Source organism: Lepisosteus oculatus, chromosome 5 (assembly GCF_040954835.1).
Source record: "Lepisosteus oculatus isolate fLepOcu1 chromosome 5, fLepOcu1.hap2, whole genome shotgun sequence".
In the NCBI taxonomy this organism is placed as follows: domain Eukaryota; kingdom Metazoa; phylum Chordata; class Actinopteri; order Semionotiformes; family Lepisosteidae; genus Lepisosteus; species Lepisosteus oculatus.
Genome location: NC_090700.1, coordinates 7489299 through 7508351, shown reverse-complemented (window position 1 = coordinate 7508351; position 19053 = coordinate 7489299). Strand labels below are relative to the sequence as shown.

Sequence of the window (19053 nt, the reverse complement as noted above, 5' to 3'; positions counted from 1 at the left end):
TAGAGGTTGTGCAGCACACTGTTCACTACAGAAATGTTCCAACATGATCTGTATGCAGAGTTAGCAAGCAGTATAAGCTTTTACAAGTCACAGTGTACATTTTACTTTTATTGTGATCTGAAATGCCTTTCGGCACTGCTCTTGCTTTCTAACCCCAAAATCTAAAAATAGCATTGCAGTTCCCCTTAAATTTTCAGGAGAAAATAGGTAAAAACAGATATTAAAAGGAGGCCAAAACTTTTTCATTTTTTCCTTAGATGATGATGATGATGATGATGATGATGATTATTATTATTATTATTAATATTATTATTATTATTATTATTATTATTATTATTATTATTACCCATCTGCCCCTAACCAGACAGGGCCCAAGGCAGAGCTAAGAGCACATGACTGCTCTCCCTGTACAGGACAGCAGGCCATCACGGGCCCACAAGGAAAAGGATCATTTAGAGTAACCAATCAAACCTCACCAGCATGACTTTGGGTGTCCAAAGAAAACTAGAGCACCCAAAAAATAATGTAAGTGTTTGCTTTTTATTTTCTTACAGAGAATTTATATTTGCTTTTACGTGTGAATTTGTTCCAAAGGATATTTTAGTTTTGAACTACTGTCTAAAAGTGGCACCCTGAATGATTAATAAGCCCCCTAATGACGCAGGCTTGATGGCCCAGTGTTTGCACTGCCTTCCTTATTCCATTGCTGATTACTGTTCTGTTTCAACGTTAGGAGGACATATTAGACTTGTGTAAATGAGGTCAGACCTGTTAACATTTAAATTCCAGTAAAAATGAAATGTTGTCCTACTCACTTCCCAACACAATGTATTTAGACAGGGGCTCTGGCAGGGCTGGAGAATCACTTTAATTTGATATTTTGACTTATGGTTAAGAAACTATGAGGTTATCTGGTTGTGAATTTGTGAGTAAAATATACACAAAATTCCTAAATACAGAAATCAGGTTTGTATCAAGATGAATAAATATTATATATAAGAAGTCTTCTCTGTTCAGGAGAATCTGCATGACCGACCAATCTCTTCTGTTAGACATCCACTCCCCTAAATATATACTGTCTATTGCTTCCTAATAAAAGAAACAAAACTAATTTGTTCTAGTTAATCTCTGTAATTAAAAAGCCAACACTGAACAAAGAAAATGTTTAAGGGCAGTACTTTTATACCACTTGATACTTTAATGAAGCACTGCAAAAGTAACAAGTTGTAGGGATACTAATTTCAGTATGTGGATTTGTTAAGAGGTTTAATTCCGATTACAGAAGGTCACAGACAAGTCACATAATTAAAGCAATTTTGGAATTATGCCAACTATTTGATTTTTCCACCTACAACAACATGATATTAATCCACACCAAGCAGACATTTTTCACATGTTTCCTGATATGCCTGTATTGAACGTTGATTTCAAAGTAAGGTTTTTCTATCTCTATTATTTTACATCCACCATGGCCTTTTTCAGTGTACAGTTTCATACAGGACAAAAGGTTCTACAATCCCCAGTTGGTACAGCACAAAAAAAAGGTTTCTTAGAGACCACAACTGCTATAAATGACCTGCTTCTGCTGATGTCCTTTCTTAAGAAACAAATTACTGTAGAAGTTTTTTTCATAAGGAATGAGAAGCCATCACACTATGGCACTGACCTGGATGAAAAAATTGAGGAATGCTACCCAAGTTATTAAGTCTGAATGAAACAAAACCTGTAACTCCATTATCAAGTGGCATTCTGCCATTGACTATCAACTGGTATAAAATGTTCTTTTTTAGAAGTAAACACTTTGTACAGCACTGGTTACCTTCAGAATGGAGGAACTGGGCTCTTACTGCATATGCATTTAGCACAAGGCCGCTGTTTTGAGAGAGCAATGACCACTATGTATCGAGAGAGGGGACATACAACCAGAGCAGCCAGGACACAACCAAAACAAGAAATACAAATCAATAAAGCTGACTTGGCCCAGAACTTAAAGCACATCTGTGAAGCTTACAACAAGCAGAGCGTTTTCCAAAATCCAAACAAGAAAAAAAGTTAAAACTGTCACTCCCCATCCTTCAAACTGTTCCTGGTTTGTATTTATCTTTTACAGCCTGTCCATTGGTCGACTGTCAATCAGATAGAACATGGGTACCACAAGCAACATGACCTCTCACTCAGTCCCTCTGTAAGATATTAAAGCAATGTAACTATTCACTGGTTTGAACAACGTGAATGGAATGTGAAAACAAATGTTTTAGGAGGAATCATATTTGCCATGGTAGTGAAAATTAATTTTTAGATACAGGGAATAAGTAGGCTGTCTAATTTGGGAAGAAAATCTGATAAGACCAGGTGCATCTGCCTTTTTTCAGAGGAAAGCAGTGGGACAAGTATTTTTCCGTTTTTTCTGTGCAGAACCAGATGTGCCATTTTCTTTCAATTTTCAACTCCCAACATTATAACATCTCCTGTTGTAATTTTTGTCATGTTTTGAGAATTTTCTATTCTCCGCTGTTATTTTTGCCCAGCTCTAGTGCTTTGTGCTGAGCTGGTAGAGAGTGGAACATGCAAATACACTACTTTTCATCTGATAAGAAAAGTCTATATGTGAAAAAGTGGAAGAGCAAGGAAAACATCTGTTTTTTTTGTGGTGCAAAGACAAAAAAGCTATACAGCAGAGTTTTTTTTCCCATTTTCTCCAAGTGCTTTTAAAAAAACTGCCTTTGGCAACAAAAAAATGAATGAAACATTCTATTTGTATATATTGTGCGTATTTTCATGTGGGGTTATTTCTCATTTCTCATTTGAAACTGCTGGTCTGGAAAACATCAGGTTTCAGGGTTTCACATTAGCATTCATTCTTCACAGTTCTTGCCACATTTTAGTTTGGGGCTTAGGTAACACAGAACCTTCTCTCTTTGAACAACTGTCTGTTTACTGCAAGGAAAAGGACTCACAGAGTGTCACTGGCTTTTTCTGTCTCATTGATGCCCGTATGATGTCTGATCCATGTATTTTGTCTCTGTGCCTCTTTGACTTGGTTTCATAAAACCACTCTCCCGTCATGTACTTCAACCTGCTGCTGTCCCGTAAAGTCTTCTGCAGATGCCTGGAGGATGCAGAGAAACAAAGGTCACATTCATCCGGCAGATGTTGGTTTTGAATTCACACAACTAGAGTCCAACACAACGGTAATTACGTGGCATTTTTAATAATGCGTTTACTGCTTAACTTGATCGCATTTGCCGTCGGCACGCAATCTCCCATGTTTCCCAGAGAAGTCTGAAAAACTTCTCATTGAGCTAAAGCAGAATAACCTAACACAGTGATCCTGTAATGAAACTCTTGTATAACAATACAGCACGTCCTAAATCACAGTCCTAAATCAGTGTTCTAAATTAAAGAAGCTATAATAAAAATCACTATACTGACATAATGGTGGTGTTAAATTTTGCCTAAGGAACGCTTTCCAGGCTATTTCAGATATTTCCCACAATGACTCACACAATAGTTACAGTTACTTCCTGACTACTGGCTATATTACAGCATGAAAAAAAAAACACACCTGATACAAATTACAATTACATATTATCACTAATTTACTGATTTCCCACCTTACCTCACTATTTTATGGAGGAAGTTGAAAGACTCAGATTTTCCTCTTGGGGTTTCAAATGTTTGTGAAGTGGGGAAAAAAACAACAGCCTGACTCTCACCTTCTGAGAAAATACCCTTTTCACTCGAGGGAAGGCTTCAAACCAGCTTTTGCATACCATAACACCTCCATGATCTCATATGACACTTCTATTAATGAAAACATGGTTCACATGAGAATACGAGAAAGGTAACAAATAAGAAGAGGTTATTCAGTTCACCCAGCCTCTTCGGTAGTTAGTAGTTAACTGATCAGAGATCGGTTGAAAGAAACAAGGGTTTTGGCTTCAATAACATGGCTGAGCACTGCGTTGCTTGCTTCCAGCATCTTCTGTGCATATTTGTGGATATGTTCTAAGATGTAACTGCACTTCAGTTTAGTTCTCCTGTGACATCTAATTTGTGTTTTACTGTTGACACTGAAGAAGTCGGTTAGGCAGAATTGATTCAGTGAGTCTGACGATTCTGAAAACATAAACTGGATCCTCTCAAAGTCCTCTCTGTTTGTGACACAAAGCCTCACCTCTTTTACCCTGTGATTGTAATACATTCCCTGAAGACCATGAACATACCTGATTGGCCTTCTCTGAACTGAATCAAGGGCAGCAAAATCTTTTTTGTAATGTGATGACCGCCTAACCACAAAAATATTTTGCAATTCTACAGCAGCAAAGTTTCATATCAAATTCCAATTTATCAAAAAGCATTCACCTCCTGTAATAATGAGAGAACCTTAAATGGAGTCAGGTTAAACGTCTTTCCCAGACTTCACTGCATCTCTTCACAACTTCATCCCCTGTGCTACAGCACCTTGGCTCACTCCTCACACGAGTTACTATTATCCCACCCTAGCCAGGCTCTCATTCCTTAGTTGAGTGTGTTCACACCACATCACAAAACATCACATTCTGTCTATGCCCTGAATTCATTAGAAATGACAACACCCAAGATTAAAGCATCATGAAAGGATTATGGAGTGAAAATTTGGCTTAACCCACTCGGCGAGGGCTGACCTCCTGGCCATAGGCCTCCAAACTAAATGTCTGGACTCACCTCACATAATCACTGTTGAGATCTTGTAAACCTTTTTTCACCTTCCTTCAATAATCTATTAATCTAAAATGAACAAGATAAGCCTGCTGCGTGATAGCTGTGACTGTTCCTTGCCATGACCAAGCAGAAAGAGCGATGGAAATTGTTGTTAAAATAAAACAGGCACTGACACATTTGATGAAATCTAAATCGTGTTTGCTATTGAAATGTTATTGAGATAACCCTCAAATGTATCATTTAAGAAAGGGCAAGGGCAAACAAATGGCTGGGTTAACTTTCAAACTCTACAACTGCTTAGAAAACAAGCAAAACTATTTTTGCTTAGCAAGATATATAATAATTATATGTATAGTAATATATAGTAACCTCCAGCAATGTTAGAGTTAATAGGAAACAGTCCTTGTCATGCTATCTGTGAAACTATGTTAGTCATGTGCTAAAAGGCCAGTAAGTTATTAAACAGGGGGCCTCCTTAATCCCCTATATACTAGTGTGAGCAAGACTTTGATCCATGAGAACTTTCCTAGCTTGATGGGGATCACATAGCATTTACTTGTCTTGGTTTCCTGTTAGAATGATAAATTGAAATTGCAACTGATAAACATTTCTTCAGATCTCAGAAATGTCCAAGAAAAGAAACAAGAAAATCAATATCAATCAATAACCAGGATAGATATAGCCAGGCACATTCTATCAGCATTGTCTTTGGAACAGTTAAAACCTGCCCGATTAAAATTGAAATTCCACGTGTTAAGAATACTTACTGTACATACTCTCACTAAGAACAAGAACTTGAAAGCATGAAAGGAGTTTACTTAACTTCGTAAAGGATAAAAGTAAGGCCAAGCCAACAACTAGAAAAAATACACTGAATCTTGTTTATAATTTGTTTTATTGCATCACCAGATGATCTCCTTTCACACAATCCCTGGATATGAAACCAGTGTTATGATATGTTTGACTGTATATTTCAATACACACTCTATACAACAGTTCACAAATAAGTAAGAGAATGGCACAGATTGTGCACACCTCCTAGGTATAGTGAACGAGGTGAAATTTTCATTGAGCTTCTTACTTCTTAGTTACTTCCAACATATATCAAACAGAAATCTATAAGCGTGTTTCTGTAGCTACTTGTAAAAAAATAAAAAATGGAATCATGCATGAAGCATTATTAATCATTCAAAAAGCACTTAAGATGTGATCCCTTATCTTTTATCCACTTGTGGAATATACAGTACATTATGTCTTAAAGGACTCCTTTTGAATACAAGGTCTACTTTCAAGCAGTGCTTTTTAATGGTGATGAAACACAAAAAAGTTTGACTCACTTGATGCGATCCTCTTCTGCTCTCTTCAGTTCAGCATCCCTCTTAAGGACTGTCATAATCATCTCCTGCTCCTCCTCCGTTAAGTAACTCAGATCAATCATCTTGGCCACCTTCCCAAACCCACTCAAAGCACCAACAGCAGTGAAATTAAGAAGCCAGAATGATCTGTTGTTTTTAAATGACTGGCCAAAGGTGTGAGACAGAAAAGGTGAATCAGTGTCGAAGATGTTGTTTCAATGTTGTGTCTCTTTGGAACGGAACATGTACAAAAGCACTTGTGTGTCGGTTTGTGTGCTTTTCTCTGGGTTTTGATGATCTTACTGTTTTGAATGATTCATCGAGCTATCATGAGGTCCAGGCCGGTTACTCTTCGGCCTTCTCCATGTTTCACAAGGGAGGCAGGTCTTCAGCTTTCTATTCCAACGAACCCAGTTCGCCCACTGAGCCCTCAGGAGACACACAGCAGCCACATACAGCACCTGCAACCAACAGGGCCAGTTAGGACATTTCGTCCAGGGTCATACTAAAATCCGGAAACAACCGCCAATCACAAAATTCCAAACCTATAGCAGCATCTGATGGTGCCCCTTTGTTTGGCAAAGCTTCTCGCAATGCTTTCCCAGTGGGACACTGGCATTTGACAATGGTTTGGAATTTCTGATAAGTGAATACAGTAGATCACAGTTTATGGATATTTGTCAACACTTCAGAAACACAGTGCAAAAAGACCTTAAGTGTGCAAAGGTTGCATCACGTACTAGTATACATATGCACTAGGTAGTGTACAGTGTTTTGAAGTTTAGCCTTTTCTAGTTCCAATAAGAAACATACAGAGAAATATGTTTGGAACTGGGAACTCTATAAATGCTTCTACTTTTATAAGGTTTATTGGGTGCCAGTCTCTGCCTCTGTGGATGTTGCTTTGAAAGCCCTGACGGGATCAGCCCCAAGCAAGAGAGAGATGGAACTAGAAAGCCTGAAATGTGTTTTTAATGCTGGGGAAAGAAAAGCTTTATTAAAAAAAACACAAAAGTAACATACAGCATAACATTAGATGATGGTAAAATTATAATCAAAGATCGTTTCTTACATTCTTTGTCCAAACGTCCTTAAAACAGAAAAACAGAAAAAAAAACGTAATTATATAACAGCAGTAGCCCAACTGATTTGATACAGCATGTGACACAGTGTTGTCAGCTGACCATCAGAAGATGTTCAACTTGGATGTTTAGAAAAAGTGATTGAGAGCCAAACATAAAGCTCTCTTTGTTCCAGGAATTTAATTATGCTGACTTCACTTACGTACTAGGGACGGGTAGAAGTCAAAACAGACTGTTTTCTTTCCGAGAACCAAATTAACTTAAAATTCCTGTCACAGCAATAATGATAATCACAACAATAATAACAAAATGACAGTCAAGTAAAATAAATGTTAAAAGTTTAGTTGGTATGTTTTCATTGCACTTCAAGTCTTATGTAGTGCTACATTATTATGAAATCCATTTCCCAACTGATACCAAAGGTGTTCTAAAGAAAGCCAATATTGACTTTTCTGAGGTTATCATACTTTGCTGAACCTGTTCTAGATGATTATGTGGACCCTTAGTGCTGTTGACTGAACAGGAGGAGCCCTGTACCATATAATGGTCATAGTTTATGAAAGGACTTAATCAGATCTGCTGCTCCAATAATATTTATTTGTAAAATATTTATTGAATTGTTAGAATTCTCAAGAAATAAGATTATTTTGTTTAAGTCTATCCAGGGATTTAAGAGCAATATGAACAGCTGTGCACAAGCTGATGTGGTTTGCTTTGTTACTTAGACAACACCCTTTGGTGAAGAGGCAATAAAATCTTGTCACAAGTCTTCATAAAACAGACAGCTCCCCTGTGGAAGACAAAAAAGGTGACCTTACCCCTGTGGCTGCCACCTTAAAATGTGTGATTTCCTTCAAAGACTATAGACACCAGAAAGGAAAGTAAATTAAAAAATAACAACAGCCTTTGTCACCATTCCTAGCTTATTTTTTTAATTTAAACATCAAGGTGAAACTTAAAATTAAGTATACAGTATCTCAACATTTACAGTATGTGTTTCTACAAAACACATGTGAGCAAAGCAAGATATTTTTTTTTGTGAAAACATTGAATACTTGCCTGCTCTATTTTATTAAAGACAACAATGGTAATATCCATAGCAACAAAAAAACAAGTGTGGTCTTTATCTCCACATTAAGGTTTTTTCTAAGCACATACACATTTCCATAGGGTGCTGCACAGGGCAGATATAGCAACAACTTCAAAGAGACTTCAGAGAAGTATGATTTCCACTGAAACAGTAAGATTCAAAAGACTTTCCAAAATACAGTACATATGAAAATATACATTGAAAATGGTGGTGAAGCAACATATGAATCTACAATGTTCCATGCTGTTGTCATTATTAGTCTATTTCTTGCCTTTTTCTAGTGATAACAGATATAATATGTTTAATTCAAACTGCCAGTTTGCATAGTTCATATTTCAAAAAATAACTTGGCAGCAGACAAGAAAGGAAACTATTTTATATAGTAGGTCCTTAGCATTAAGCATACGTTTTTTCGTCGTATCTGAAGTAATTCTATATTAGTATTAACACACATCCCTCAGAACACTTGACTAAGCTGTTTTTAATTGGTAACCATTTCATTGTTCAGCTGGGCTAACTGGCAATTCAGGTAAGCTAATTTTATGATGTAGTGATAAACAAAAAGTGTTTTGTTGTTGGAGCACTCTCACACTGCATTCCTACACCAGATTAAGAAACCTAGAAAGCAAGCCTATTGTGTTCTGTACTGCGCTCAAGCAGACTTACAGTATGTAACTACTACACAAAGGAATGTAGCTGAGGTATTTCGCACAAATACTTCCTGTCAGCATAACAATAGAAATGAAATGAGTTAATAGCATACTTCGGCATAACATATATTTTGCTGGGTGTGACAGACGCCAATTTTAAAATATTTACCGTCCAGGTTATTTCAGAGTCTAAATTTAAAACACAACTGAACAAGCCTGGTACAGAGCAAATAAAAGGGCAGTGATTAATTATTCATCCAAATGTCATTATTACAACTATAAAACTATTGTTTAAAACTGCAGAAAGTTAAAAATAATTTCAAAGTCAAATCAATTATGTTATGTTGAAAAGTAACAACTGCAGTACAATAAGACAATATTCTCATTGTCAAGTGAGTTTCTGCCTCTCTTTATTCATTCTTATACTGCGGGTTTTAAGGATTGGTTAATATAAACTGCACTTACATGAATAGGGTGACTTTTACACAATGGTATAACATGGACCACTATAATTTTAGATTTGAGATACAAGATAAAACATTATTTTAAAAGGCCCAGTTCCAACAAGGCTTTTTCCTTTTACCCATATTCATCTACAGTACAGTTAACAAGATAAAGAGTTTCTTTGACAAGAGCTGCAGAATGTAACATCACCTTTATCACATGATCGGTAAGTTCATGTTCAAGGCGATCTCTACAGTTAATAGGTGCTTACATAAGAAAAAATGTTCTGTGTACACACAGCATACTTGAGTATTTCTGCACAGTATTTAACATTTCTCCAAGCAAATTACAGCAATTAACTGAATACTGCAGCTCTAATTACATTAAAACTAAGCCTCATTAAAAGTGTATTTCAAATGACCATAAAACTTCATGAAAAGTTCAAGTGGCACACAGAGCTCTTTATATTTCATCTTTATATGAGTTCATTCCATTTCTTTATCTTTTGACATAATACTCTTCTTTTCAGAGTCCCGGTATGTTACCTGTAACCCTAAAAACTAGTAATGTTTTATATGATCATTTAGTGTAAACTATTAAGCACAGAAAGAGGTTTATTTATCATTAAAGATGCACATAATGCACACAATGTTTCTGCACAGATGTTAGAGTAAAAGGTGCCTTGCATCCCCCAAGGAACAGAAATCTCTAAAGGGCAGTCCCTCTAGATTATCAGGGATCTTAATTAGATCCCTGAGTATTGGCCATCTTCTTAAATAGATTAAACATCAGAAGGTAACTAAAGAAGACATATTGTATGCACATCACCTGTGAATGAGAGTTCCAAAATACATTATGTAATTGTTTATTTGGTATTGCTCCTGTTTCTATAGGAGTTTTTTTACTCTCAGGCTCTAACAGGGATCATTGTGATTCAGACAATCTCCTAAATATAGGAGAAAATCAGCTACATTACTAAAGCTTCAAGCTGACTATGATTGTACCCACACTTAGCATCTGTGGTTTCTTTGAATGCATATTAATACAGGTTAGTGAGATGTGAGGTTGAAGAACTGGCGGAAAACGAGCATTGGGATTAAGGCTGTATTAGCCATTCCACACATGGTTAATGGGATTCTCATACGAATGCAGGCCAAGACATAAACTCCCACATTCACATTCAGGTGGCTCAACTCGTAGTTTTTGTTCTCGGCATTGCTGCAATAGCATATAAAACATGCTGCTGCAGGAGTGTGTGATGAATAACCTGCTTACGAATTGTGTTTCGATGAGGGAGGGATAGAGAGCTCAGCAGCCATGACTTCATTCAGTTTCAAAGCTCAGAGAAGAATCACAAATTCGAATCAAATGAACTCAGATACCTTCTGCTTTTGCTAATTACAGTATAATAGAAATTGCTGGGTTGGCGGCTGTCATTTCTTAGGCCAAATAATAGTGATGATGGGATTTTCAGCCTAACCTCTGTTCTGGCCTTACTCATACTGTAGTTTCTCTTTTTATTTTGACAATCCCATTCAACTATTCCAGGACAGGCTTTTTAAATGATTAAAAATGATTTAAATGATTATGTAATAATTGAGGGGCTGCTCCCACAACTCTTTAAATAAATGTAAATATTGGAGGTATGGGGTTGTTACAATGTGTGCCATAGAGTGAAGCTGTCAACTATGGGACAGACAAGAAGGATTGTTGTTTTTTTTATTTAAGGTATTTGTAAATAGAGCCCCAGGGTGACACAGCTTTCCTGTTTATCCTGTTCTGCACTGTCACCGTCAGGGGTAACATATTCACAATGAAGTTGACTGACACTTCCCAACTTTTGCTTCTTACAAAAGAATAGTAAGAATCAGTTGCTGCCACAGAGACTGGCATTCCTCTGTGAACTTAAGAGGAAAGTTATCCTTGCATACACATACCTTCGCCCACACAAAACTCCAGACGCCCTTTTCCTCTATTGCTTAGTGCCAGCACAGGGCTACATACACAAACTATCATACGGAGTTGAAAACATGAGAGGTATGAGAGATTAGTCACATCTTAAACAAATCTTTCTTTCCTACATCGAAAATACTCATAAAATATTTATCTTTAATTTTACATAACTGTCATTCTCTGTACAAATGAAGCAAGCTAATCTGAATGTATGGGACCTATGCTCCCATGTCATTTTCACATTGTGAAATGCCAGAATACAGAGCACCTCAGGGAAGATCAGATCTTTTTATAACACACACCTTCGAACACATTTTTTAAGTTATTGTGATTCTTTTATTCATTCTAGTCAGAGCAGAACTAGATAACTGACTGAAGAACAATAAAACAGAACCTTAGGTCACACTTTCTTTCTGCAACTCTGCTCACCCAGACTTGTTTCCTAATAGTGATATAGATGCTACAGTAGGTCAACAACAATGACAGTGATGGTATGATCTGTACTTACAGTATGTTGGCTTGGGAACAGTTAAAAGTTACTTTATTATTGTTCGATTTTTTAAAATATAGTAAATGCAATGAAAAGCTAGGCATTTAGTGATGCAAAAATTAATCAGCTCATAATGCTTTTTAAAACGTCCTCACTTTTGAAAAGTGAAAAAGAATTACTACTTGAATGTAAATATATGATATGCTAGGATCTGTTTAAAATCGCAGTTTCTCATTGTGCATGTTTGAAATCTTTCTTTTTAACATAGGCACATGAAATTTCTCAGCCCATCATCATCTGTATATGCCTTGTTAAATCTAAGGTTTCTATGCACAAGCCTGTTCTGATGGCTGTTCTGTTTTCTAGTTACACCAAAGATACAAAGGTGATTGAGTTCGCACAGAAATAAAGAGTAAAGACTGATCACTGAGTCAGCAAATCTCACAGTAACCACTGTGGGCTATGGGCTTGGAGAAACACGTTGTAATATAAATATGGTATTTCAAAGACACCAGAATGTGTTCCATCCATCTTTTGACAAAAATAAACAAAAGCAGAAAACAAGGCCTGAATAAATATGTATTTACACAGCCGTAAAACATGCTGTAAAATAATTGCATATTGCCCAAGTGCATGACACACAAGTTATATACACATGTATTTCTGTATCGCAGTTATAGCTAAGTATTGAAACTACAAATTATTTTTCTAGCATTTTATTGATTTGAGAATTGAACAGTTTGGTTTTTCTTTCTATTTTGCTGAACAAAATATACAATCTTACTATATTATTGTATTCTTTTCCACTAAACATAAATTAAATTGAGAAATTATGCTATCAGTAGCATCACTTTTTATCACTTGTTGTCAGAAATAACCTCTGATGCTTAACAATGTATTTCTAATGTCTAGCAGGTCTAGACCTACTGGGTTATATGACTCTGCTGGCAAAGTACATCACTGACTCTCAATTAGATTTTTTAGGGATAACTGAAATCTCACTTTAACTTACAAACTATCATGAGGCTATCATGTCATGGTGGATATTTAAAAAAATCAGCAAACCTTCAATATAATTATTCTTGGTGTCTTTGAAGCCATATTATCACTACATGACTGCCGTTTACTGTGTTGTGTGGATCTTTTTAAATTAAATGTTCGTTGTGCTAAAGTATCATCTGCCATTCAGCCAAACAGACTTAAAATGTAATGCGTCTGCGTCTACTGGCAGCATCAACTGGCACAACTACAGGTCTGATCTTGCTACAGTATATTTAACTTGCTCACAAATCTGATCAAGGTACAAAACAACCATATCACACCAGTCACGAGTTTCCATTATCCAATTCTGAGTTAAGATCAAACTTACACCCCCTTTGTATCCAGGAGGGTTATCAGCCCATGCTAAAGGCAACAATGTTTAATATTTAAAAATACCCTATTCCAGGTCTCCAGCTTCAATTGCTAACGGCAGCATAATGATGAGGTAGAGATATTGACTGGGAGGGCTCTGTTCTCTATTCTATACTCCCCACTGTGCTCATGTGTCTATTTTGTTAGAAAAAAATGTACAGAACAATGAATTGACACCCAAAAGCTACTGAGTGAAGACTATCTGGAGTTCACTGACTTGGTTTTGTTACTTGAGGACAGTTTAAGGTGAGCCTGTTCCTTCTGCATTCGATAGTCCATACCGTAGGTTATAACTCATTTAATCTACTTTGCTTGATGGCGAAACTCCTAGGATTCTTCACACAAAAACTGCAATGTGAATAAACTGGGAGGGGACACGCTAATCAGAAAAAAAATGGAATGAGGCATATTAAGGAAAACCAAATTCTTAGACTGGCAATGTCCTGCTACAAAAAAGAATGCAACAGGGGATTCTAATGATCACAACACCAAACCTTCCCAAGTTTCATTTCTCTCCTGTCATCATTCCCCATGTAGAGAAAATCAAACTTACAAGTCTGAGTTTCTCATTCAGGATTGCTAGAGGGTTAAAAGTCATGGATGACAGCTTAGAATAAGCAAGATTTGGCATGCAAGGACTTTACAACACAGCTGAATGGGTCAGTGCACAGGAAAACTATACAGTAAGTGAAAAGAAAACAGCTAGTACATTTTCCATGGTGAGTTTTAATGAAGGACTCCTCTGCCAGTTCCACCCTAGTTTCTGAAGAGGACTAAAAGGTGGTTTTGTTGACGAAAATTAAAAATTTGCTTTGGAAACGCAAGAGCAATTTGTCATATCATCAGATGCACACGTTATCTGAGGATCCTTTGTATTGACTCACTTGCAGTTGAAGTCACTGTAAATAAACTCATCTGCTCTCAGACCCTTTAATACTGTTATTCCTGTTTTATGATGTTTTCTAACAGGGCAGATCTCAAAAGCATCTGTACAGCACAATAGGAGGACTGCACCTCATGTCCCAACTTTTTTAAGCACTCTACTTAGACGTCACACGCAGCTAAGATCATCACACAAGTGTGAGGTACATTATAATTGTCCTGCTATCTAGGAAATGGAAACTGCGTTAGTGTTACAAGTACACAACATTGTACAAGTAGAACAGTGTTAACAAACATGTACTGCCTTGCGTGCAAGGAGATAACACAGGTGTTTGTGAGCTTCTTCCACAACAATATCTGTCTCCTCTAATTTTTATATGATAGGGTCATGTTTTGACTGATTGGTCATTTACAAAGGCATATACAGTATGCAGTGAGCTTCAGCAGAAGTAAATATTTTCCATAAAAAAAGAGGCTAAGGTCCGTAACAGCTGTAGCACATGGTTTTATTGAAACATGCAGGAACATGAAGCACAGCCCTGCGTGATTCAACTTCCCTTTAACCCACAGGCGTTCGGACTAGCCAAAAGTGTGACCCTGCTGCTGCGGGTGTATACATCTGCGCACATTCATGAGTGAGCATCAGGCGGGGGTGTGCGTAACCCTGCCTGCCCTTCTGCAAGATGGGATTCTCACACTAAAGAGGTGTGTTGCTGTGGGAAATCCGTCTGACTTCTCCGTTAACGGGAGCAATCAGAAAAACAACTTCGTAGGTGCAGTACTGCCTACTCCATATTAAGCCTTTTTTAAGAGGATGATGTTTGCTTCATGTACAGGCCACATGGCCATTTTCAAAATCAGAAAATGTTGATTAACATAACATTAACATACATTTTGTGTACTATTTTCTAATTCATTCACCATTGGCACCTGAATGGTTTTCAAATTCAGAAGAATCTGATCTTGGATAGCTTTCTTTTTATGAATAACCTTTCCTAATGAACAGTGACATTTTGATGTTGTTAACCCTCTACAAAATAAATGATAATGTCCAGGAAGGAAATGCTTAATGACAACCGCTGCAACCTGCCTTTTCTTCATTGGGAATGATGTTACCATCTCATCCATGATTTAGGACATATTTTATAGAAACAATGTGTGATTTAGCAGAAGACAATAACAAAAATAACAAGAGAGGCTAAAAACTTAGAAAAATTACTCTATTGAATCTACAATTACATTTACAAAATAAGTTGAAATGGGATGCAGGTGGATGCTGCACATTGGTGGTGGTGGAGGGGAGTCCCAATTACCTGTAAAGCGCTTTGAGTGGAGTGTCCAGAAAAGCGCTATATAAGTGTTAGCAATTACTATTATTATTATTTAACTCATTTTCTAAATAAATTACAAATGGTAATCTCATTTAATGAGATTAATTATTAATGAAGGCCTTTGGTGATAACTCAGTAGAAAACCCCAAACAATTGATTTGAACTACTTTGCCTTTTCTCGGACCAGAATGCCAGTCAGTGAAATGGACCAAATCACTTTCACTCCACGAAGTTCATTTAATAATTCAGCGTGCAACAGCAGCTGCTTGTACAGTATGTCAAGCAATACATTCTTCAGCCCAAACTGGCATTACAGCTTGTAAAAAAATCATTCACAGCAGACAAAAGTGAAAGTTTAACGATGTTTTGCACCCTCTATAACACTGGAGTCAGGGAGATACTTCTTCTGACACTGGCATTTGTTAAATACTTGCATACATTGGCTACATAGTGTTTATAGTTTAAAGAGGTTTAATGGATCTGAGATACAACACACGACTGTATATATTACAAGTCATGACAAGAGGGGAATTTGACTGGCACATTTGTCCAGTCTTGGCAGAAGGGAGCACTGTGAGAATATAGCAGGTGTGTGGGCTGTTGCAGCTGTTTTAGTTTTTTTTTCCTTAACACAATGCCATACATGGACTAGAACCACTTTAAGAACCATTAAAGAAGGAATGACACATGGGTCATATTGAGCCCCCCTACGAATTATACCCAACGGTCACTGAATACCAGTCTAATGAATGGGTTAGTTTATTACAACAAGCAACTTAATATAGATGAAGGATAAGTTTAAATTTCTCCAAGGCCTAGGTCCAGTAAATCAGACATGCTTTTGAGTCTAATCTCAAATTCCACCCACCTACTGTAGTCTGTCTTGAGTAAACTGAAGGTACAACTTTGCAAAGGCAATGCATTGACTCCTCTCTGTTTTTCTGTGTTATCTAAATATCTGCATGTGTATTACTGCCGTATTCTACACATGTCCATGTGCACATTCAAACATTTTCTATTCTAAGAAGCAACTTGGAAATCCTAGGAAAATAAACTGCCAAGAAAATGCACTTTAAGAATATGAATCAACAGCTTTCAGTCTGGTTACTGAAACAGTAAGGCCAATTGTCATCAGCCATCACAGCTGCAAAAGAAAAAATGTCTTACAAATTTACTACTTTGCACGAGCAAATTGTGAAATGTCATTTCAAAATCAGAGTAAATTGAATTATTGTTTTGCTGTTTTTGGAAACAGATGTTCATATAATCTTATTTGATCTTGAAGTATATCAAGTAAGACATCCTTAAATCAGCGGTATAAGGAGAGTTCTGCCATTGCCTATATGCAGCCTATTTTATTACATTACACTAACAGTAATAGTGTAATGTGAAAATGTAAAAAATCATAGAAAACGTTCAAAAGCTGTGCATGACACTGTATTGTTTTTGCTTGTGACTGTAATTTCAAAACTATAATCATTAAATTAAAAGACATATACAATGACTTTATTTTCATTATAAACCATGTAACCGCGTAGTGTATTCCTATAGCTGGGAATACGCAAAGTCTTGAAATGTATCATTCTATCTTAAAAGCCAGTCTTAAAACAGTACAAAATCATCTTGCAGGATATTAGTTTAAGGCCATAACAAAAATAATGTCATATACATTAAAGAATACTTTCAAAAATTCAAAATGCCAAAGAGTAATCAAAGTTTCCACTCGTTAACACAAAAAAACAAAACACCGAGAACGATTACAGATATTATTATAGTTGCGGAATTGCTCGGAACGAAAATTTAGCAACAGCACAAGTGAAGGCAACACATTCACCTGGAGAATAACACAAAAGATCTTTTATGATACAACACGTTAAACCAAAAATCAAAAGACATTTAAAATTCACTTTATAAACATTTAACATCAACGAGCAGCCGATCGGTCTGGATGTAGTGTTTCCAGCAAACGCAGTACCAAGCGAGATATATAAAAAGGCAATCGAACAAGGGGAATAAAACCATTTATACTCAGTTCTACGTGCTCAGAAAAAAACCCCCGATAAAGTATTTATTTTTATCCAGCTGAATGTTTCATGTTGTACGTATCCTACAAGGTCATTCATCCTCATTCAACACACTTTAAAACGTACATTTTCCTATCCAAGATTAATCTAAAAGTCTGGAATTCAACTTAGTGCGACATATTTACTATAACATTTTATAAAACAAAGCATTAAAACCCTACCATTTTTCAAAACAACCCTTTAAAAACAAAAGATTATGACCCTCCATTTCTTCACCTTCTTCACCTGCAGTCAGAATATAACTTTTTTAGCACAGTTTTGATCGGGCACAACTGCTTCTCAAGATCTCAAACAATCTGCCTCTTCCTCCTCCACACCCCTTACAAAATATTTGTAAAATTAAACTGACATTAAGTACTGAAACATGTTCCATTTCTTTCCATACCTGTAGGACACCTGAGTCTTTCAAAGCAGCCTTAGTTTACACGTCCTCAAGTTCTTCCTGTTAAAGCTGTATAGCTGTATTCGTGTTAGGACAAGCTGCGTTCCCTGCACTTACTAGACCTCGGCTCTATTTGCATAAATTTACTAGGAAAAAGAAACATAACAAGACAGCTCTGAGAATTGTGTTCTGTAGTCAGTGTGTCCAGCGGCGGAACGAATAATTCAAGGTTTCGTTTATAAAAGAAAAGAAAAAGGAAGAGAGTAACCAGGCTAAAATAAAGTTCACTTTACCTCCCTCCCGTTCCTGCTTCGCTTATCTATGCGGAGCTGCATGAAAATTAAACAGTGGGAGTAGATTGAATATTGGGTATGGCTACGACTGACATCAAAAAGAGGGAGGTTTTCATTGCTCAGCTCAAGAAAACTGACAACTACAGTTGAGATGTAAAGGGATTACACTGCACCACCAGTGTAAACAACGACCTCAGTGGGTACTGTGGCTGAAAAAGTTAAAAGAGTGCATAACTAATGTACGTCACTTATTAATTCTTTAAAATCCCTCGGATACCTTTATAGAAGCTTAACACCTTCTTGCAGATATGTCAATGCATGACTTTGTATTGTATGCAGTTCGTACTTACCTTCCGATTTAAGAACAGGAATTCGGGGGTTCGGTACGATAGCTTTGCAGGCAAGTGAGCTCTTTGTAAAAGCAGCTGTGCAGGAAATTTTATGACTTTAATTTAATTTACATACGACACGGACGCAGAAAAGCATCCTCTCATTTTAAAGGGTTTTTTTTTCCTGTTTGATTAACAGAATGATTGACCGACAATTTACCTTTGATTTTATTCTGAATAATCAGATAATATATATTTGTATATTTTGTTTCCTCAGGAAGGATCCAAGAATACAAGTGAGTATACTGTATAGTTGCGAACTCACTTGATCCACCACTGAAGTGCAGCATAAACTGTACCTGGTTGACCCTCTAATATACAGTAGCAATTCACCCTTAGGGAGGCTAATTTAGAGGCGCTCAGTCATAAACCCAAAGATGGTAGCTCCTCAGTCAAACTCATACATCAGGATTAAACTTCAAACTGGAATTTAGAATGGAATGGGATTTAGCCAGGACACAAGATGTGTTGTTACTATTCTTCCAAACAGTGCCATTGGGTCTTTACATTT

General features: G+C 36.7%; 1 protein-coding gene across 6 annotated transcripts in view; it reads right to left on the bottom strand.

Annotated features, from left to right (window-relative positions):
• sytl2a (synaptotagmin-like 2a) overlaps positions 1-18258 on the bottom strand; it is a 44531-nt gene extending 26273 nt beyond the window's left edge. For 4 of the 6 annotated variants that reach the window (XM_015341344.2, XM_015341342.2, XM_015341343.2 and 1 more), the window contains exons 1-3: positions 17864-18147; positions 6042-6520; positions 2958-3109 (exon numbers count right to left, since the gene is read on the bottom strand). In XM_015341344.2, coding sequence (XP_015196830.2) covers positions 2958-3109; positions 6042-6142 — 253 coding nt within the window. In that variant the 5' untranslated portion in view covers positions 6143-6520; positions 17864-18147. The other 2 variants (XM_015341340.2, XM_015341341.2) reach the window with 2 other exon arrangements.
• Between the last annotated feature and the right edge of the window lie 795 nt (positions 18259-19053).